General features: G+C 43.9%; 1 protein-coding gene across 2 annotated transcripts in view; it reads left to right on the top strand.

Annotated features, from left to right (window-relative positions):
• Nucleotides 1-23,897, top strand: part of SGSM2 (small G protein signaling modulator 2) — a 761,725-nt gene that overhangs the window by 642,306 nt on the left and 95,522 nt on the right. For both annotated transcript variants that reach the window (XM_069227030.1, XM_069227029.1), the window contains 3 exons: nucleotides 11,525-11,678; nucleotides 19,057-19,121; nucleotides 23,335-23,480. In XM_069227030.1, the coding sequence (XP_069083131.1) occupies nucleotides 11,525-11,678; nucleotides 19,057-19,121; nucleotides 23,335-23,480 (365 nt within the window). The remainder of the gene's footprint in view (nucleotides 1-11,524; nucleotides 11,679-19,056; nucleotides 19,122-23,334; nucleotides 23,481-23,897) is intronic.

A 23,897-nucleotide genomic window follows, 5' to 3' on the forward strand; every position in this document is an offset into this window, starting at 1 on the left:
ATCAGCATGTGGGACTTCATGCAAAAACAATTTAGCAACATTAATTTGGAAAACTCCTAACTAGGGCTCTCATCAAAAATCAGCAGTTGGTTACCTAAAAAGAAACACAATGCAATTGTCCAATTTTCCTTTCATATTTACCAAATTCAATCAGCATTCAAGGAAGTCTTCGTCTCACAGGTACCGATTTCGATCAGCATGGGTACCGGTTCCGATCAGCATGGGACGGGGGCAAAGGGGCAGGGTGGACAGGGCAATTGCCTCTCAGCGGCAAGATAAAACTACTACTTCATGCAAAGGGACAAATCAAAGTTAAAGTCTCTAGGGCGAGAATTACTTAAAGTCTCTTTCTCTCGATTAGAGAAAGCATCAAAGTCTCTCAAAATGGCGTCGAACATCAATTGGCATCGTAGAGGATAGGCAAAATGTCTGATGGTAATGGCCCGTTTCTTCCTTGTGCACCTGGTTTTTATAGACAACAGTTCAAATCCAGTAGGGTCTTCCATTGGAGGGTTCATAGGTTAGCTTCAAATTGTCCAATCAAAAACAACAGTTCTCAAGCTTTTACCTAAGCATACATTATCCTTGGAGTCGGGAACGTAAGTTGCAACATATTTTATCAATTAACTCACTTTCAGAGCGTCCATTGTCTGCACCTGCAGATTGACCTTGGAGTGGAAAAGAAGATGCCAGGCTGGCACGAAACCTTAAAGATAAGCATGTGAACGGTCTCACTGGAAAAGTACAGCTTCAAGCAAGAATACACGTTTATTAGCACATTGGAAAAATACGAGCATCTAAACCGTGAGACACAGCAGCTAGGCCAAAGCCTCCACTAAAGTTATGCTAAGCTAAACATTTCTACCAAGCAAATCATGGCACACGTTTACGATTATATCAAACTAGTACAATTCTAATACATCACGTTATATGAAGCACGCTTATAAATGTTGGCAAACTACTCTGAGGGCACATTTGTCCCCGTACAATCTTTATTAGTTCGGTTAAAGTCACACTTGATTATTGCAGCACTACGTTTAAGCACTAATAAATGTAAAACCTTCATTTCAGCTTCATCATTAGAAAACCCGACCTCGGCCCTCCGGCTTTCTTGGCTTAACTGGAGGTCTTCAGACAGGCGGCAGGGTTTCACGTTAATGTCCATAAATCACAAGTCCTTAATCTTTCCGTGTCCCCAGCTACAGTGGTGTGACTTGCAAGCAAGTATCCAATCTAATGGGCAATTAAGTCTATCCCCTGTTTGGGAATACAACTGGCCTCTTCAGTTACAACAATTGCACATCTAAATTACGGGCCCTTGCTCCAGCAAATTAAGCAGGATCTCCCCCGGTGGAAACATTGTAGGGTTTCCTGGCTTGGCCGCTCTTAAGATGGCAATTTTGCCCAAGATTCTATTCTTGTTCCAGGCTCTACTGGTGACTCACTCTGCGGTCATGATCCAGTGCTTACAGGGGGAAATTAATTGCTTTGTCTGGGCTTATGGTCACTCTCAGATGCAGAGGGAAGAAAGCTACAGACCCTCGAGTGAAGGAGGCTTGGGCATCCAGAATCTCCTGCAACATTATCAGGCAACACCACTTCAGTACTCGGTAGAGTGGGCAGGGAGGAGTCTGAGAACCACTGACTATTAATCGGGTAGTATCCGGCAGCACTTATAGACAATCTCCTTCCTGAAAAAAAACACCGTCTAAGGAGTCTTTACTCCTCCCCTGTCACTAAAGCCACAATGGAAGTGTAGGGTCAGGTGGGATTACATAATGGTCTATCCTCGTTCCCCTTCCCATTGACCCCGATAGTGGGCAATGTGGATTTTACACCAGGTATGGACCAGGTGGCGTTCTTATCATGGCAGTGAGAAGGATGTCTCTCCGGTGTGCTAGCTGTTCGACGAGGAAGGCCTGCTCCCTTTTGACCAGCTCTGCACTGACTATTAGCTACCCGAATTGGAGAGAATGCGTTACTTCCAGGGTTGTCACTGGCTGACACACCAGTCCATCCGCCCAGGGGAGCAGAGACCTCTTACACCGTTTGAGAAATGGTTAGTGACAAGAACCTCTGACAGATGTCTAGTCTCTGAACTATACAGCATACTCCGCCAGGCCACATCACCAAGTAAAACAGCAGGCCAACGGAGGTGGGAATCAGAACTGGGGAGACAGCTGTCACAGAAGGAAAGGGAGGAGGTGTATTACAGGGCACAACACACCACGTGAAATACAGCCAGTACCGAAACCGCCACCAGGATAGTCACGTACTGGTACCTTACCCCAGTGCACCTACACAAGGGTAATCCAATGCAGAGTGCAAATTGCTGGAGGGGTTGCGGCTCCCCCGGGACATTGCTACATTGCTATGATATTGATGCACATCTAGAAACGCAATTACCACTGTTCCCTGCCAACACGATCTTGGGGTTCTCACACACCCACAGTCCCTCTCAAATCCCGCAGGGGGCGTCAGAAACGTTGGCCTTTGGAGCGACACTTCAGAACATTCTAACGCCCCGGGGCACGTGCACATTCCAACACATCTAGGGCGGCTGCACCGCTTATGGCATATTCTAGGGATGGAAAAGATTACACTTCCTCTCACTGCGCAAGGCAACTCCTATAGGGAGCTCTGGCACCCATACATTACCTTACTCTCAATGGAATTCCGAGAACTCACATGCTCTTAGTACCTGACCCTCTTAAGCTTGACTTAGAATTCCACCCCTAACACTCTACAGGGCCAAGTAGAATGATTATCGATGGAAAATAAAGTGTCATATCATATACGACTTATCACGGTGAGTACCTTGGGAGCAGGGTATGGGAGGGGGGTCCTGTTTGGGTTTGTTTATTGTTTTCGATATGAATATGGTAATCACGATGAGCGTTGCGACGCTCTCTGCTCTGCTGACCTTTTTCGTTTCGGAAATGCGAATAAAGAGATTTGAACCATAAAGATGTGCTTGGAGAAAAGGAGTTAAAAAAAATAATATATATATATGAATGGTAGGTCCCACAGGAGTCCTGTAGTAGCCAAATAAAAGAAAATATGGCCTTCTGAATGGCTCTGGGAACCTTTTCTCCCAACATTTTGGTACTGCAAAGAGTTTTCTGATTGGCTGCCAGCATCTGAGAAGAAAATGTGGTGGCAGCAGTTACAGGACTTGGGGACTTGGTCGCCATGACCTAAAAAAGTTTTAGAGATGGTGTATAAAGGGGCAGGGTAAAGACACCTTGACCCCCTAGGCTGATCGCATCAGAGAAATTATTTTGAAACATCTGCTTATGAGATCATTTTAAACCCAGATTTCTTGTGCCAGTGGTCCCATGTCTGTATCGTATCTTGTGCACTGTGGGTGCAGCCGATGATGGTTTCACCATGAACTCAGTTTTTTCCAAGAAGTCTTTACAACCTTGTAGTGCCAATCCATTGATTTCCAGCCGCTCAAAATGCTTGATTAATGTAGCATATTCTAAAATGTTAAAAGAGGCAGAGAAGTCAAGCACCACCAGTCCCATTTGTGCACATGTATGTGGTAGAGTCTAGTCTCATGAAGTGTGGTGTGTGACAGCATACAGTTGATATGGCTTGTGTAATGTTCGGTGTTCAAGACAGTCATTAGAGCAGACAGGAAGGATGCAGAGCAGAGCCACTTGCCACCGTGTGTCCAGAATAAATATCTCTTTCTATCAGATCCTCTGTACTGTGATATTTGCTGTAATACTGCCACTCATACATACACACACAATATATTAGACGTACATCAAGACAATACATATATTTCACACTCACGTCACACCTACTAATGCACATCTCACACACATGCACATACACACTCTCTATGGCATATCTGCACTCTCCTTACACCTACCAACACACCATGATCCATCACTCTGTCCCACACAAGCACTCAGTGACAAAGTGTAAGAAAAGTCCAGTTTTCCTTGTCACACTTTATTTACTAGGCCTCTCCAGTGAGGAAACAACAGCCTTTCAACAACAGCTCTACCAGCAGCATCCTTCACATTCTAAACTACATCTCAGAACCCTCTGGTCACCAAGGTGACCCTCATAGATAACATCTCCATGTATCTTCCCCTTATAATAATAGTAATAACATTGTGATATGCATGGATTAAACTAGACTGTAACAGCATTTTCACATAAAATGTATAATTATAAAATATATTTGATAATCAGATAAGAATAAACACAATAACTCTAGGCCCAAAGTACTGCATTACAATTATAATTATAAGAGAATTGACAACCAACTTATATGTCATGGCATTTTCAATGTCTAAATTACTGAGATTTGTCTTCTGTTTATGGGTTGTAAACTTTGCACATGTTCCCCATGCTCCAAGTAGTGCCATTACTACCACCACTACATTACGCTTAACTTCCTTGACTTGATGTGGTCCTATCTATTTGCTCTCACTCTTACAAACCAGCTCATTCTTCCATACAACCACCCAATCACCACTCTGAATCCATAATCACACCTTTCCTCCTATTGTATGCTTCTTCTGATTTCCTTTGCACCCCATCCACAGTCAACCCCAAGGTAGGCCCTAGGTAGCCAATAGAACAAGGTGCTGTGTAAATAAAAGCTTGGACGTGTACATTTACGTTTTACATGTCCTGGTAGTGAAAAACTTTACATTCTTTTTTTTAGTACTATAAGGCCTACCCCTCCCATAGGATAACATTAGGGATTCCTTATTACATTTAATAAGCTGTAATTTCCAATTGGAAGCTTTGTCATGTTTGGTGTCTTTGGAATTGTGATGAAAAGCCCTATTTAATGGTAACATCGGGTTTTCATCACAATTTTTAAAAGGCCACTTTTTGAAAGTTCACATATTTCTGCCCTTGGTCTTTTTGTGCCTGTAGCCTGCCTTAGGTCACATCATTGGGTGTAACTGATAGTTAGACTTTGTGAATTCCTCCCAGACAGACACACAAGAGGGTGATTAGGTGTGCCTGAATTGTCCATCTGCTGGCATGATGGCAGGGCAGAGCTGAGTACAGCCCCACTAGCAGCTGAATAGCCTGTGCTCTGCCTTCATGCCAAGGGCCTAACAACCCCATATTTTCACTGTAGCCAGCTTGGAGACAGGGCAGGGGAGGAAGGAAATTCCATTAGCTTTAAAGCCAATGTCTAGAAGCTTCTCCCCCTTCCAGAACAAGGGCACCAGGGTACAAAAGTAGGACCTCAGACGCCAGCTCTTCAGTACACTTCTGAACTTGTGGATTCTCTGCCAGGAAGAAGAACTGTTGTGCTTCTGTAAGAACTGCCTCCCTGCTGGATTGGTGAACTGCTGCTGCCTTGTTGAATTCCTGCTTTTCTGCTCTGCTGCCCTCTTGCCTGGGGAAAAAGAACTGGACCTGCAACTTCATCTTGAATGCAAGACACCAGAGTGACTCCCAAGGGTTCCTCTGCTGACCTCTTGATCTGAGCCTCAGGTACATAAAGGGTTTCCCAACATCCTGTACCAGCACCTGGACCCAGCTGACGTGGGTCCCTGACCCCCAAGTGGTGTTCCTCAAGTCCTGGACCCTTGGTGTGGCTCAGAGAGCTGTGTTCAAGGTTTTGGGCTCTTTGCAACCGCAAATGGACCTGTTTGCCTCGAGACCTTGCAACTCGCACTGCAATTCAGCAAGAAGCGCCAGCAGACCAAGCCTTTGCTTTACAGCACTAACTGCTCGCTGGTACTGTCAACGTGAAGCTTCAGCAATGGCTTCCGCGATGGCCAGCCTGCTCTTCATGCTACTCCGGCAGCCTCTCACAACACTCTTGCGGCTCCTTGCGCCCCCTCCACAACAAAAGAGATTCTTGGCATGGATTTAAGAAGATAAAACACCGGGAGGCCTAACCTGGTGACTGTAGCCGAACTGCTCGCCATTGTAGTTGGCCTGAACTTGTGATTTTGACCCAGTCCAGCACAACCAGATATCCATAGTTCGCGCTTTGTGCTTTTTGACGCTATTTCCACTAAAATCTCGAAAAATTCATAATTTGGTTCTACTGTTTGGATTTCTGTCCTTTTGGTGTCAAATAATTTAATAGAATTTACTCTATTTTTCTAAATTGATTTGAGATTTTTCCTGTGTTGTATTTTCGATTACAGTTTTTGTGTTGCATAAATACTTTACACATTGCCTCTAATTTAAGCCTGGCTGCTTTTTGTGCCAAGCTACCCAGGGTTAAGCACAAGTTAATTTAGTGACTTTTTGTGGTTCACCCTGCAAGGAATTGTGGCTGTTGCTTGAGCAGGGCTCACACCCAAGTCACCTAACAACCTAATTTCCAGCACAAAGGATGGGGCAAAGCGCTCAGTCGATGAGATTATCTTAAGTGTCTTACTGCTGCTGAGTGAGTTAAGATTATCTCAAGCCCTCAACGTGACAGCCATGACCCTCTTAAAGTAAGTAATACAAACAGAGGGGTCCATGGCTTTCCCTGTTTGAAATCCATGATTCCATTGTCAAGTAAAAATATGTCTAGTGTCCTCTTGAAAGACATCCCATCGTAAATTATACAACGGTTGTCTTGGCGCGAGGGGATTGCCTATAAAATAGCAAACCTCCCCCATAAGAGGTAGGAGGATGTTTAACATTTTGGCAACCCAGCTATGTGTTTTTTGCGTGCCGTGAGTGGGGTCAGAAGAGGAGTAGTAATCACAAGGGATGTACCATTGAAGGCAATCCTACTGAAAGTGACCTCGAAGACCAGAAAGTGCTAGTGAAGTTTGACAAAAAGAGTTCAAGATAAGGAAACATATAGGAAAGGGTTTTATATGCTCCTAAGAGGGCAGACCATAGACTACATCCTTTCCTGTACCCTGTAAGTTCAATCTACATTTTTGTTTTTTTTCAATGCCTTCATAATATCTGCCAAGACAAAGCTGTATGGTTCATGTTCGATAGATGGTTATAGTGTCATGAGCTTGACATTATGCCACTCCATAAGAGAAGCACAGAGCCAATGCCCATCATCCATTTGCCCTTGATTTGGTCAGCATTTCTATAATGTCTACAAGCAGGTGATGGAAATTAGATATGGAAGGACAGGAGGGAGTAGACCCAGCAAAGAAGGGTGAGATGCAAATAGTCATTATTAGCAAACAACAGTGAGAATAAGGCATAGTATATATTAAATAGTAGCATCACAGCAAGGATGAATACATATCTGCAACAAAAAAGGCCCTTTAAATGTTGCTGTTAGTCTGAGCTGTCTGTTTAACCACAACTGAACATAACAGCCTAGTATTTAAACGCACATGGGTGTTCTGAGTCATACTCATACAAGCCTTCAATGGTGAGGTGTTTATCATGACTTAAAGCAGTATTTACACACATTCTTTCACAGGGATGACCCCTGACTCGGGTACCAGCTGCCATCTGAGTCAGGCATCCATCACTTGGCCATTTCTTTTAGTTGTGCTTCAAACGATCAACTGGGCCTATGGTGATATTTTCTCTTTTGAACTAATTATTTATGTGTTATGTTTTATTTTCTGTTGCAATCATTTAGGGATGGACCTTTGTTAAGTTTAGGATGTTGTGTCTTTCTCAAGTTGTTACTGACACTGCATTTGTCTAAGGCAGTGGTTCCCAACCTTTTGACTTCTGTGGACCACACTTTATCATTACTGGAACCCGGGGACCCCCGCTGAATCATTATTGGAACCCGGGGACCCCCGCTGAATCATTATTGGAATCTGGGGACCACCCACTGAGTCATTACTGAAAGCTGGGAACCTAATCTCTTTATAATATTTAATTTTCTAAGCAGTCGCAGACCCCCTGAGGAGGCTTCGCAGACCCCCAGGGGTCCCCGGACTACAGGTTGGGAACCACTGGTCTAAGGGATGTCTATGCTTGTCTGTCGTCGTTGCATTTCTCATACATACTTTTGACCTCATTTAGAGTTTGGTGGATGGGGTTACTCCATCACAAACATGACAGATGTCCCGTCCACCGTATTACGAGTCCATCATATCCTATGGAAATAGTGATACAGTGGACGGGATATCCATCATGTTTGTGACGGAGTAACCCGTCAACCAACTCTAAATCAGGCCCTTTGTGCCTCAGATCTCAGGATCTTAAAACTAGTTCACTCTGAATACTCTGATATGGTAACAGACCTTTGACAGTACAGCTTCATCATTAGTGTGTGTTCACAAGCCTGAACTAATTTGCACATTCGCTCAGTGCCCCAAAGTCTTTTTGGTCCCTTGAGAGCATTTGGGCACGGCACTCTTCTCTCATTTAATCTCTACCACTGTCCATCATGGTGACCCGCTACCTCCATCCAAGCTTTGGATTGTCAAAGAAAACTGCGTTTCTTGTTTGGTTAAGTCTAAAAGTATTTATTGACAAAGAATAAATAACAGTCTATGAATCACTGAGTCAACCGACCAGGGATCCCCTGAAGTCATCAGAGGAGGCAAGCTCCCCAAGTCTAGGCAAGGCTCAAAAGTATACTCTTAGTACAAACTAATTTCTAGTATGCAGATGTCAAAATTCCCACTAGGGATACAAGCAGACGCCTGAGCTGAGCCCGTGAGAACTTGAAGATGCCCTTCATGAGTAACAAAAATGTAAACAGTTTTCACCTGAGCAAGATAATTCACAACTGCATGTCTCGAGTGCCAAAAAGCGATGTCAGAGACTGGCATGCCCTGTGGCCAATCTTAGCATGAGCAAGAAAAAATGACTAAAGTAGGTTAGAGTGATGCCAGCAGCAGGCAATTGTGTTTAACATTTCACAACTCTCCCTATTCCTCTGTTTTATTGCACAATCTAAAAGACTTCAACATCCATTAATCAATATACTTCTTGCTCAACATACCCTTCATGGATCTGGCTATTCCTCGGGCAGTACAGTCTCAGACAAGAATATAAGCAACAGAATGACAACAGAAATGATCAAGACCACTTGAGGTACTTTCATACCTCATCCTACGAAAGTGCTGTTCAAATATGCCCGTAGGACCCAACCTTCAAACCAAACCTATCATCAATGGTGTTTAAGTCTCTGAAATGTTCACATATTGTTACAATCTGTTCATGAATTGCCACAGAGACTTTGGGAGTTCAAGTAGTGTTTAATCCTAATTATAGCAGCCATGAAAACCATAACTCACACAGCAAAGGTATTGCTTGTGACCTCCAAAATTTTACAGCAATGAGTATCACCACCTAAAAGCACAACAGGAAACATCCTGAACAACTAGGTCCTAAAAAACTACTTGCCTAAACCACTACTGCTAAACAACTAAAAAGTCTCTACAACGAAGTACTGAACAACTACTGCCTAAACAACGATTTTGCCTGAATAACGATTGCCTGAACAACGAATTTTAAGGTAATTTTTTTTTTTTTATTGTTATGGTTTATTAGTTGTTTAGAATGTATATATATATATATATATATGTATATATATATATATTATATATATAAATATATGTATTATATATATATATATATATATATATATATATATATATATATATATATATATATATATATATATATATATATAAGTTGGTTAGAATTAATATATATATAGTAGTGGTTTAGGCAAGTAGTTGTTTAGGACCTAGTTGTTCCATCACATATTCAGCACAGCATCATTAAATGCTCACTTCACAACATTTTGCACTATCTTTTTTTCTCTAACACCTTGCTCAGTGCACTGTGGTGGGTGCTTGTGGCCGCAACATAAATTGTTCTTTGACAACCTGTCAATCCAATCAAATTTCAGTCAGTGATTTTTTTATCTCCAGCAGAGAGAGGAGATTCCTATTGGAGTTAAAGTTATTAGCATCAGAAAATAAAAAATTAAATGGAAACTGACCTAACCATAACCATAGAGTCACTATGACCGAATCTGTAAAATTCTCCATTTTTAAATGTCATGCTATCTTCTAACTAATTGGTTAGCTTTATACAGGAATTGTTTTGCTGACTTTATGCCACATAACAACTCTCTTTCATATTTTTGTTTTGATTTTCACACCCAGCAAAGATTCCTTTCTGTTGTAAGTTTGACATTTTAGGATTTAGGTGTAACTCGAGTAATTCAGTGTAGTGGAATTACCTAAAAATTCAGCCCGACTACACATAATTACACAAGAAGAGTAATTCTGCATTTAGCACTTTTTCTTAATGCAAAATGGGTGCAGAATGCATTTTCCGCTACGAAATAGTGCTAATGCATCAGAACACGAATAGCAAGTGTGAGTGGCCTCTTGCCCTCGGTAAGGCCCTAATTAGGAATCTGGCGGTCCAACGACCTCCAGACTCGCAGTGGTCAAAGTCGTGGTTCGCCCTCCACATTGCAGCGCTGCCCTGGAGATTACGAGTCCCAGGTCCGCCAGCTTTTGCAAGCAGTTCCACCGACATGCAAAGGCTGGCGGAGACGGGGTGCCGGGGGAGCCATGGGGGCCCCTGCACTGCCCACACATTTGGCATGGGCAGTGCAGGGGCACCCATGGACATCCCTGCCTCGCTTTTCACTGCCTAAATTACAGGCAGTGAAAGGCGCGACGGGTACTGTCACACCCAACTCACAAAAACATTTCCGCCAGCTCAATTATAAGCCGGCGTCAATGTTGTGGGTAGATTCCCGCTGGGCCAGGAAAACCTGAGTGGCTGTCTTCCGACCCAAAGAGTTTATCGCAAAATGCCTCCATTGCACCCTAAATGGGCTGAGAAGGCATTTTGCACTAAGATATAGTGCTAAATCTGCTATTGATATAGAATTTTCCTCCCAACTTACTCCCGGCATCTAGGACTATTGTCTTAGTGCAAAAGGCACCCTGGCATCCAAAATGGATGCAAGGATGCATTTCGGCTTAGGCGATATTGCTAAATGCAACAGAATACAAATAGCTAGCACGAGCGTCTGCTCACGGTCACTAAATGTGGGATTGTTTCCCCCCAAATTACTCTTATTAACATGAGCAGGCATAGTCACATTCTTATCAGTAATTCTGCATCAAAGAGTAATGCAGAGTTACCCAAATTACTCCAATTACGCCAGTGGACCTAATTTGTATCTTAGAAATAGAGCAAAGATGTGAATGTTTATTGGAACTTCACATGACCATAAAGCTAGAAGAGAATGTATTTGTGCAGTCAGGAATACCTTTTCCAGTTGGTGTGCCTTACTTGTTTGTCTATTGCACAAGTTTAAAATATTACTACCTGTATGGCCTGCCAGGTCTGATATTAGATCAAAAACATTTTCTTTAGGGCGTATGTACATCAGTCTGCGGTCTCATCCTTTCATAAGGATTCTCCTTTGGTTTTACTACTTTCTCCGGCCATCTTGGACATTCTTCAACTCTTTCAATATTCCCCTATCTTGCTGAGAAGACAACAAAGCAGAACTGTATGGAAAGATTCTATTGCCCACATTTGGATCTGTGGTCGTTCACTGGTAGCATCACTATATGCATCTTGTCTTCTGACTAATTCTCTGTTTCCCTTCCAGACACCAATGACATGATTGAAATGCAAGGGTTTGGTGCCAGTTTGCTGTCTTGGCAGCTCGCAGAATACTGTAGCCAGGGATCCTCCTGCCTGTCCTGCTCCACCGGCAGCTCCCCCTATGACCCTCCAAGCTGCTGCAGCTGTATACACGACAGGTAAGCCACACCTGGGAATCTCTGTGAATATTACGGCACATGGATGAAGGGACTCCTTGTGCACTGCATGATCCAGCTTCATCTTTCTTTAGCCTGAAGAGTGAGAGAGCAAGCTTTGTAACACAGTTCTTCATCATGCAGTGGTCTGGAGTTAGCAAATGAAACAGAATATGATAATGATATTGAGACCACATTGCTTGTACAGCTTGGAGAGCATAGCACAGATGAGGTAATTTGCAGGCTTTGATGAGATTACAAGAATTAGAAGATAGTCATTAACAAAAATATATTCTCTCTGAGTTCAGGATAGCAGATGCAAAGTGGCTGTGTGAGCTCATTTTACGGATGAAACAAGATCTCATCTGAGCCATTTGTAATAATGCAGATTCCAGTCCATTGTTTTTTGCACACTATGCCACTTGTGACAGAGACAGGCAAAGTGCAAATCAGAGTTGGTTCTGCTCCAATAGGAACAGTCCAGCATGAACTGTCTGGGCACTTTCCCTCTGAATGGAACCACACAAGCGATCCCAGGCCAGTTTAAGACTTGTTGGACCTCATCAGTGAAACGCAGACTGATCCCTATGGCACAGTGGGTATGGGACCCACGCCTGCGAAACCTATTGCACCTAGTGCATCTATCATACAAAAAGCAAAACATAATGGATGGAATGTTTGAGTTAACCACAATCACTAGCCTTTGCTTGGGCCGCATATCTTCACTATCTGGTTGTTTAATGTGATGCCCTAAGTGTGGCGGGCATGCCTGGTCATGGGCTCAGTGCTCACTGAGATAAGGGATTAAAGGTGCACCATTACAGATGTAGCTTGGCCTGTTCAGGTGGGACTGTTCCTATTACTGCAGGTCCAATTCTGATTTGCAGATGTTTGCTAGAATCATGCAGTGGGCAAAAAATATTTACCGTAATGTACCCCCAAGCCATTGGCAGTCCTTAAGAATTTTGCAGGCATTCCACACATCACCTTTTGTTCCTCTAAGTGTACTTTGTTTTGTACTCCAAGAGGTGTTAAACCCTTAAGATGGCTGCATCAAGGTACTGAAGGCTCATTTAGACTGACACAGAGATCGCTACTCACCTAATTATCACATACCCTTTTCCCATTTATGTATCAGTGATGGAGTATTTCTCCAAAATATCATAGGAATTCCATGAATGGGTATCCACCAGGATAAGGCTGGAGGAAATGGAATGAGGCTAAATACAGAGATGTATGTGGGAACATTATTATAATGTATTCAACATGTGAGGCCATAGCCGGGATTTTATTTTCCAGATTAATCACCTGTTTCTGATGAATACTTCTAAATGCAAATTTCTCACCTTTACAGTTTTACTCAGGGGCCAGATTGGATCCTGAAGCTTTTCCTAACAATACTCCTCTGTGCTGCGCCGTGCAGCTCTGCACTGCTCCGGAAGAGACAGAGTGGAGCTGCATATTAGCCTCACCCCTGTCAGTTCCTTCTTTTCGGTGCTCCTGAAAAGGATCCAGTGCTTCGCTCCTACTATCCTCAGCCGCCCTTTGTCTCCTAAAATGAAGTCCAGTGTGCAAGGAAAAAAATGCCCCCTCCTAAAACTACAGGTTTCAAACCATGCCACGACTGCAGGAAACAGATGTCTGTCACAGACCTGTACAAGACCAATTGACAGAACAGAGAGACGGGAGAGCAGTGAGGAATCAGGAGTTAGAAGTATCCATCAGAAGAACAAGTTACTTACCTTCAGCAACACGCCTTCTGCTGGATCTTCTGTCTAATCCTCACTTCCCCCACGCCTCCCTGTTCTGTGGAGCAGCCTCTTCTTTTTACCATCTAAAGAGGTCCCAAGTCACAAATCTCTACACTACTACCAACCACTGTTCTATTTTCTGCATCTGAGGGTTCAGAAAGAGTCAAGCAAGACACTGATGTTGGCACACAGGGATGGCTCTGATATGCTGCTCCACCCCTTCACTTCCAGGGCAGTACAGATCCAGCACAGAGCCGCACTGTGCCACCTAGCGGTGCATGGCAGTATTGCTAAGAAAAGCTTCTGGATCCAATCTGGCTCCAGAGGAATATTCCAGAGTTGAGGTATCTGTAGTTAGATCCAGTGTCCACCAGAAAGAGTGCTATCCAAATAACTTGTTCTTTGAAACTGAACTAATTTTGTAATTGTTGTATACCGTTACATTTTCTACAGGCTCTTAGCTAGTCATTGTTTCTCTCTCTCCTATTTTAAAAGAGCTTACCATCTACCCTCATTTCTTAAACCTGATACCTGCTTTTATTTTTTGAACCTTTGGGGATTTGCGTTGTGTGTTAATGCATAGTCTTCTATTATTCTTTAGCCAACCCCAGCAGTGGCGACCATCTTTTCTTGTATTTTTTTGACCAGCGTTATAGACTTTGGCGACTGATTGAGAATGTGCAGCATTGCACTCAGGTATTTAAATCGACCCTCTAACTAATTCTCATACTATCACTAGAGCAGGGTAAGGGTACGCCACTTTCATTGGATCTCATTTTAGATCGCTAACCCTAGGTGTGACATCCAAAATTATGGCAACTATCAAATCTGACCCTTTTCCATCCTGTATTTTTCATTCAGCAGCAAACACATAAGTAAGTTGGCTAACTGGAAAAAGACTTGCAGCCTCCCTTTTCTGTAGAAGCCCTCACTGGACTACATGGCTTGAAACAATTATAATACAGTATATTTTTTGTCGTTCTGTGCTGTGCTTGCAGAAAAATAATCAACACAATAGCTCAGAGTTTATAGAGAGCAACTCACAACTCAAGTGTGTTTCCAGCCACTACATGGCATGGATGAAGCCTTAATAGCTGCCCAAAATAAATGATCTATGCTTTTGGACAAAGGTGATGCCACCAAGCTGTTCCTTTTTTACCTCACTGTAGCCTTCAACAACGTGTGTCATGATATCCTGGTGTCGAGGACGGAAGAGACAGGAATCAGGGGTAAGGTCTTAGACTGGATTCAATCTTTTCTGGCACATCATAGACAGTATTCATGACTCCTTGGGTCCTGCAACACTGTCCCACAGAAACAATGGAGGCAGGGAAAAAAATAACACCCCATAGGAACTAATGTTAAATGAATTAAATTATATCAGCACTTACAGTATATATTTAGATTTTAATGCTTACAAAAAACTTATATGTAATTATGCACAAATTATTACGTTCATTATTATACACAAACACACACGCGTACATACACTAATGGTGATTTATATTTACTAATAGTAACTTTACAGTCATAAATCTTGTTGTAGGATGCTCCACCCCCTGATTTGAAGGAATCGAGACTTAAGTCTACCCTGAGGTGTAAATCTACACTTGGAAATGGTGAATAGTAAAAATGGAGAGTCAGTAAGTAAATAGATTATTGTAAGATTGCTTAAAATCTGTACAATGCCATCAAACTGCCCCCACACAATGTGAATATTAAGAACAAATTAAAATGCAGGATAAAAGGAAGCAAAAAATTACACTAAGCTCCAGACCAAAAAAAAGTCCCAATTTAAAGTCCGACGCATCATAGGTCAAATAAGATGCGGGAGTGCTGCATACTGTTACTTGCGCCTGCGTACAGACAAAAATGCGGTGGTAAGCTGCAGGTAATACGCATCACAGGACATAATACGCATCTCAGGACATTTAAAACACATCTGACGCAACCATTCAGGCAAGGTAAAAGGCAATCCTAATAATCAAAGTGCAAGTGCAAAACCCACCAAGGCCCATCAGGAAAACTATTTGCAACTGGAAGCAAACATCTCTGAAATTCTAAAACATATGAGAAATAGCCATTCAGATGGGTTAGAGAGCAAGGCTGATTTTCTAGTGCAAATGTGGAATATATACTTGAAAGCAGCGCATATAGTATGCACTCTCCAGCCAAAAGAGGCAATGCATCTTGGTGGTTTGAAAGACATCAAGCATAAACCATAAAAGCGAGAGCAGGCGTAATCTTCAAAGTGCACAGAGCTGAGCTATCTAGGTGAGCATGATTTTCAAAGTGCAAAAGCAAAGAACTGCCATCACCCAAGCAAAGGAAGGGGAGCAAATTGAAAACGAATAGTATGAGATCTGCAGGCAAGAGAAGTAAACATGCGAGACAGAGCATCATGGTTGGTTGAGCATGTTTTTTAAAGTACAAATGCAAAACAAAAGCCCACCAGGACCCAGCATAAGAGAAAAGTGCAAAATAAAATGCAAAAAGTGCTAGTTGGCAAGTTGTCAGGCGAAGTCCGGTGGCTAAAACTGTAGGGTCACAAACCGCATCACACACCCATGAGCCAGCACCATTGGAAGGACGAGCTACTCAAGGTACAGATCGCTGAATTACTGTGTCGATCCTGTGAGCTACCAACTCTGCACTTAGGCTCAAGTGAATCAGGGGATGCGCCCGAAGGTGTGTGAGAGTCTCGCAACAGCCTTCCGACTACAGCAAAAAACTTGCCAAACTGTGCTAGTTCATTGGGATCTCATGTGTAAAAATGAGTGTCACTGGCTTTTTGCATAATCTTATTCCATCTTGTAGAAAAGTTGGCCGTAGATGCACAAGCCTCTGAGGGAGCACAACTGGGAAGCAACATTCTACGTGTTCCACGGATTCCTTGGAATATGAGCACAGCCTACACTGTCTATGTTCTGATGGATCCTTTTTCCAATGGGCCCTGTATTCCCATAGGGCAAGCATCAGCCGCCTAGTCAGCAGAATGTTCTTTAGAGCTTGTCTCCCCATGGCTGCTCTGAAATATGGCTGACAACTAGTGGCTTCATGTAATTTGTCAAGACCATTTGCCCCTGAATTGTTTTTAATGCTAATATCCAGTTCCCTTGATAAGTGCTTGCCCTGTTCTTTTAAGATTCTTTGTAGGTTGTGTGCTGTAATGATACGACTGGGTGGGTTAAGCACTCTGTGGTCAAGTTCAGTGTTTCTATCTCACTGCCCAGATACCTTAACCACTTGCTCTTATGATCCTGGAATATCACACACAACGCTCCTTTCATTGAATCATAGTCTGCTCTGGCCTCTTGATGGTAATATTCTAGTAAGTCCTTTTTACACTCAGTGTCCATTTTGACTAGACCAAACTCTAAACGAATCAATGTGCGCCCGATCATTCAGGGAGACCGAATACTTTCCCGTATGCAGCTGTGTGGCAGCGCTCTAGTGTCCCTTCAAGTATACCAGGGAATGCAAGATGTTAGTAACTTATGGTGGGCAGTAATTTATCCCCATGACTTTGCAAATCCACTCAACCACAGGACTCTGTAGATTATAATTGAGTTTGGGGAATGCAAACATGATTGTGGCTGCTTTATCTTTCACAGCCTTTGCATGCAAGGAGGATTTACCGGAGTCTGAAACTCAGACACCTAAATAATTGTATTTGCATGTCATGCTTATATGTAGGGGGCCCACTGCCATTTCAGCTGGTGTTTCTTAGTTCTTTGGCCAAAAAACAAAACTTTTATATTTGCAGCATTTTCAAACAAGGGGGTCTTTGTACTGTATGAATAAAGTATACCCAGGGCCCTCTTCATACCAATATGTGTCTGGTCCATTAGCACCAAATCATCCGCGCACTGAATGTTAGGTGATTTGATGTGGTCTAACTTTGGTGAGAAAATATTTCATTTCATGAATTCTGCTCTTAAATCAGCTGTATATAGATTGAACAAGGTGGGTGCAGTGCCAACTTTCGATCCTTATTAGTGTATTCTTTTGCAGTAGCATGGGTACAAGTTAGTTTGATCCAGACCTCATTGTCTGTATACAATGCTGTAATGGCCGCAAGCAGTTGCCTTGGTATAGCCCAATCTGCTAGGTTAGCTCAAAGTATATTCTAGTCGATGCGCTGTAATCAATTAAACAAGCATAAAGCGGGCCGTGGGTTTTTCCATTGGCTTTCGGCCCAAAGGTAGGAAAGAGCTATCACATTGTCTAGTGTAGAGATGTTCAGCCTGAAGCCCGTCTGTTAAAGTGGGATGATGTTGTTATCAGTGATCCAGTTTTTCAACTCTTGTAAAAGCACCTTTGCAAAGGCTTTTCCATCCACATCTAATAGTGGTATTAGCCTGTAATTTTTGGGTACATTGTTACATCCAGGCATAGCGAGCTGCTGCACATACGCCCACACAAAGCAAAAGAGAAGTAAAATGCAGAGTCTTACTCATAGGTGTAATTGTAAATATATACATGTATGTTTATCTTTGTGAAGAAGATCCATTCTTTCTACTGATACAGAGTTTTTCAACACAATACGATGATCAATTGGGCAAAGCAGGCAGATTCGAAAGAATAAAGATCAATGAATGACCTATCTATACCAACGCTAGTTTGCAGTCCTGTGCAGCCATCAAGGTTGACTTCTCTCATTAAAGGTCTCTAGAGATTAATTCTCTTGTACTTAAGCCCAGCCTTTGTTATACTACAATTCTCTTTAGATTTGCTTCCTAGTGGATTTGCTCCTGAATAATAAAGTCACTTTGAAGCAAGCTAGTGACCCAGAATTTGGTGGCACTTTGCAAATGACCCTTGATTCACTCTGAACCCACAGTGGCCTCAAAGAATCCGTTAGAGGAGGCTATGGTAACCCTACGGCACACACAGTGGGTCCTCTGGTGCTCATTTTAGACAGAAGTTAGCTACCCAGCAGCTGTAGTGCTGTGCCTGGCTAATTGTAAGAATGTGCCTTGGATCAAGGGCCTTGCTTAGAAAGGTGACACAAGTTCTAAAAATCCTTTTTATGAAGTTGAAGATAAAAAAAAGATAACAGGAAAATATTGTTTAAAAAGAAACACAAATACAAATTGTGTTATAAGAGTGAGCATGATCCATGTCCCTTCTTGCCTCTTTTCCCCACATGGCCCGCCTCCTCGATTTCTGAATCGTTGGATGGTATTTGTCCAGTCCACCTTGTCCCAAGGTCCCTGCCTTGAGCAGGCCAAAGGAGACATGATTCTCACCATCCCAGTCCTAGACATCCCCTCCACCAGTGCTCTGCTGCAGGTAAAGCCTGGGTCATGTCCTTTCTTTGGAGCAGGTATGAAGCATGTTCCCTCTTTTGAGTGGCCAAGCTGTCCTGCTCAGTTGATAAGATCCTGCGACAGCCTTTTGCTTATTGGCTGTGCCTACTCATGCAATTACTTCTGCCAATTTGACACCCTCTTGGAACTGGATACAGAAACTTCTTAAGAATAGTTTTGTTGTGCAAATGTTGATACACTGTCATTTACCTACTTATTAGTGGTTTTTGCTCTGGTGCTATCATAAAGCGTGAATGTTTGTCACAAAAGTACAAGACATGCACATTGTGATCTTTCACCGTCTCTTTTCGTTTACAGAACCCCGCTGAAGATGTTGTGTGAGAGCATGAAGAAGCAGATTGTGTCACGCGCCTTCTATGGTTGTAAGTGGTCTGTTGCTTGTCTATTGTTGGATGAAAGATGGATTCTGAAGAGGATTAATTACATAGCATTGAGAATTTATGACCATTGGGTCCTGATGTCTGATTCTGTGCTTGCACAATCTTTACGCACATAGACACCCATGCTCTGTGTACAACGCGAAGGGGGCTCAACCTGCTGTTTATCTCCCCTCCTCTATTAGCTGTTGTAAAGTAACCTAGAACACAGACATATAGACAGTGTGATGTGTAAACGTATCTTATATTTCATTGGTTCCAGTGAGTTTACTTTACTATTGATCTGCCAGTAGACAAGACATTATAACTGAATGCTGACAACTGTTTAGTTTAAAGAGGTAGGGGAAGTCCAAAGGCCCAGTCGGCCTGGTGGAAATGTTTACAAAAATAAAGTGGGTTCCTTTAGTACCCGTGATGCTCTAGTTTCTTGGAATATTTCGGTACGCTCTCAATGCACAATATAGATCTACGGGCACTCTTAAATGCTGACTTTAGAGCTCAACTTCATATAATGACCCAGTTAGTATAGTCTGATTCTGTGCTATTGGGAATTGTATTTGTATCTTTAGTTCATTTTATGTGTACCTCTAGTTAATTTGAAATGTATTCTTTTATATAGAACTTACAGAGAAGGCTCCAGAGGTTTGGAGTGTTAAAGAGCATGTTAACTGTGGTGCACAAAGAAACTCTTGCAACTGGAGGTGAACATGTCCTGCCCATTGGCCTCCCAGACTCCACCCTGGCACCCTTTGGGCATCCTACATCCCAGAGTACATCTCTTCCAGTGCCTGAAGAAATATGGTCTAATTCACCCCCATCCTGATGGAATTCCACTGTCTCCCTTTGCCAACCAGCATCACCTTCAAAACTTGCTGCATCATTTACAAAGCCATGACGGCCACCACTCCTAGCTATAAGCTGATAAGCTCCACGTCTCTGGTGGATCTTAGCACACCCGGTAGATCATTCAGACTGGAGAAATAAGAGTAAGAAAGACAAAAGGAGGGCAGCAGGCCTTTGTTATGTATTCACCCACAATCTGGAACAACACCCCAGTTTCCACCAGAACTGCCACAAGGGTTCACGCTCTGCTAGCATCACATACACACAAGTGAGTACAAGGTATAAAATCTGCACAGGAACATTCCACACCAGGGGTCTTCAAACTGGGGGGGGGGGGGGCCCTAGGGGGGCTCAAGTGATCCTAGGGGGGGGAGCCAGGCTCTGGTCAAAAGAGTCATTACACAAATAACAGTATTTTGTTTTAAGCAGAGACATGTTATTGCATTTTTAAAAAGGTAACAGTGCTTAAGTGCAAGGTTTAAATACATCTAGACATATTTAAACATTGCCATCTCTATAAAATAATTGAGAAAAAATTCTGAAAGGGGGCTCAGTGATTTTTATTTTTCAACTGGGGGGGGCGTGGCATTAAAAAGTTTTGAGACCACTGTTCTACACTATAAATAGGCACAAGAAACCCATGGCAGGGTACCTATTGCTCGTTGCCATTTGCATAAACACTGTAACACCACTTTTGAATAATTGTTATGAGTTATTAAACACGACAGTCCCAATAAACAACTGTTCCCATGAAAACCAAACAGGTTCGTGCAACCACTCAGTGACATTCCATTGCACAACATAAAACACAATTACTTTCCTCACTTTGACCCTTGCATACCCTGGAAGTCAATACCGAATACTGCAGACTACAATTCACCACAACAAAAACTACATACACGGTTCTTCTTTACCTTCCTCAGAATAAATGGTGAATACTTTTTTCACGTCAGCAAAACATTTAGGCCCATATTTATACTTTTTCAGCGGCGCATGTGCACCGCTTTTTGACGCAAAATCGGCTCAAACTTACAAAATATAATTGTATTTTGCAAGTTTGCGCCAATATTGCGTCAAAAAATGACGCACCTGCAGGGCTAAAAAAGTATAAATATGGGCCTAAATGTTTTGGTTTGCCATGTCTGAGGAAAATATATATTTTTTTCACATCAGCATAACATTAAGGCCCTCATTCCAACCCTGGCGGTCTCTGACCGCCAGGGCGGAGGGCAGCGGAAGCACCGCCAACAGGCTGGCGGTGCTTCCAGGGCTATTCTGACTGCGGCGGTAAAGCCGCGGTCAGAAAAGGGGAACCAGCGGTTTCCCGCCGGTTTTCCCCTGGCCCAGGGAATCCTCCATGGCGGCGCTGCTTGCAGCGCCGCCATGGGGATTCCGACCCCCTTCCCGCCAGCCTGTTTCTGGCGGTTTTCACCGCCAGAACCAGGATGGCGGGAACAGGTGTCGTGGGGCCCCTGGGGGCCCCTGCACTGCCCATGCCACTGGCATGGGCAGTGCAGGGGCCCCCTAACAGGGCCCCATACAGATTTTCACTGTCTGCTTTGCAGACAGTGAAAATCGCGACGGGTACCACTGCACCCGTCGCACCCCTGCAACTCCGCCGGCTCCATTCAGAGCCGGCTTCCTCGTTGCAGGGGCTTTCCCGCTGGGCCGGCGGGCGGCCTTTTGGCGGTCGCCCGCCGGCCCAGCGGGAAAGCCAGAATGGCCGCCGCGGTCTTTTGACCGCGGAGCGGCCAAATGGCGGTAACTGCATGGCAGAATGACCGCCTAAATGCTTCTTGTGCCAATCAGAAAAGCAATGGAACCACCACATTGTCTGCAAAACCCATCCTAAACAAAGGGTTCGAAATATCACCTCACATCCACACTTACAGTCATTATAGCATTTACATTAGTACATATACCTCCTTTCTACTGCGTTATTGAGTATAGACCTCATAATCCCTTCTAAACCACACCTCACTAAAGGCCCGATTTATGTGTTGGTGATGTGTAGACACCGCAAGCAGAATAGTCCACCCACCCGATTTGATTCCGGGCGGACCGTATGTTTGCTTATGGATGCGGTTACTCTGTCACCGCCATAGCCAAGCCTCTCCCACAGCGGGCAGGGTGGGCGGACATGTGGCAATTTATTTTTTACTGTCCATCACCGCCAGGCAAAACCTGGCAGGAACCATTGAAAGCAAATAATGCTTCCCCTGCCCAAGGAGATGACTCCAATGGCGAGGGGAGCATTACTTATTTTATTTTCAAAAACAAAATCTGGTATCTGGATTTTCATTTTGAAAATGTAAGAAGCACGCTGAAGAGGGAGTTGTGTCATGCTGATGCAGCACTGCACCAAACAACGGTATGCACTGACAGGAACCGCTGTGAGGGAGTAAGGCCCCTCCGCCATGGAGATGGAGCCATTTATTCTGTCTCCATGGTGGAATGATGGATTGTCTGTCAAAATGTAAGTCAGGCCCTTAATCCCCACTCAAAGGGACAGTGAGTGTCTGATTCTACACTCATTACTGAGACTTGTCTTGGCCACGGGCAAAGACCCGACTGGAAAAGCCGAGAAAGAAAGCTGAGGCAATGGTGCCGACTAGGACAGAGCACTCACATGCACGAGAGACAGAGCTGCATCTCCATGCACATCAACTGATGCAAAAATATATCAACTATATACAGTCAATACACTAAAAGAAATTGTAGAGTCTCACCATGTATATAATAAAATATCACTAAACAGAGAAGGTCCACTCGGAACACCCAGGTCCCACTCAGAAAGTGCAGAGGGTCACACTGGCCTAAGGCACTGCAGGCTGTTACCGCAAGTGTGTGTGTCTGATCGAAGGGACAGCTATCAGTGGCTTAAAGTACAGCAGCACCAAAGATGTGTGTCTGACTCAAGGAGCCTTCAGTGACACCCTACGCCACTGCAGACTTCTGGAAATGTCATAGTGCAGCTTTTCAAGGACATGCAAATGTGTTCTTTAAATAAATAGTGATATCTGTTGGCTGGGCCAATGCTTGTTTTTATAAACCCAACATCAATTCTTCCTGGTCGGCACTTTATGCTTGTTTATACCGATGTATCAGCAACTTGACCTTCTCTGCTGCCTTCTAGCATGAGCTAGAATTTTGGCAAAGCGATCTCAGCCTTTCATCCAACTAAAGTCGATCCATTTATTTCTCTAAATGTGCGCGCGCACCCGTACTCAGGAAGGTTGAGTGGGAAAGATTGCCGTGCATATGGCCACTCTCAGAGCACGGCTACGCGCTGCTTCATCGTGTGATCCTGGTGCCAGCTCTCACGCAGGTGTTCTTCTCCTCTTTCGGTCCCCAGGGCTCGCCTACTGCCGCCACCTCTCCACAGTGAGGACACATCTCTCGGCCCTGGTGAACCACTCCATTGTGCCGCCGGACAAACCGACTGACGCGTCCGGAGGCCTGACGAAAGAAGTCTGGAGCAAATACCAGAAAGACATGAAGGTAAACAAAAATGGTTCTTCCTTTCAGTGTTTTATTTCGTCGTTCGAATTGACATATTTTTTTTTAGGTGTTCAGTTCAGCGTTTGAGTATTTCTTTATTATTATTATTATTATTATATGAGGAGGAGCCAAGATGGCGGCCGGGAAGGTCGCTTGATCTGAGCGCTCCGTTCCCGGCTACCTCGAAACATCCTGGAAGGCGCCCCCCCGCGGCCTGGTAGCGGCGGCCGGGACGGCGGCTTGACCGGGGGAGACCGGGGGAGACCGGGGCACCCAACTTGTGTCACGGGCGCCCCTCGGTGCGCGGGCAAGGCGGGGCTGGGATTTGCGAGTCCGCGCCGGGTGTGGCGCAGAGCGGGAGGAGCTGCGGCCCCGGTCGCGCTCTCACCGGGCGCGGCCGCCTCCCGCTTACACGCC

The sequence above is a fragment of the Pleurodeles waltl genome, chromosome 3_2, assembly GCF_031143425.1.
Source record: "Pleurodeles waltl isolate 20211129_DDA chromosome 3_2, aPleWal1.hap1.20221129, whole genome shotgun sequence".
Lineage (NCBI taxonomy): Eukaryota > Metazoa > Chordata > Amphibia > Caudata > Salamandridae > Pleurodeles > Pleurodeles waltl.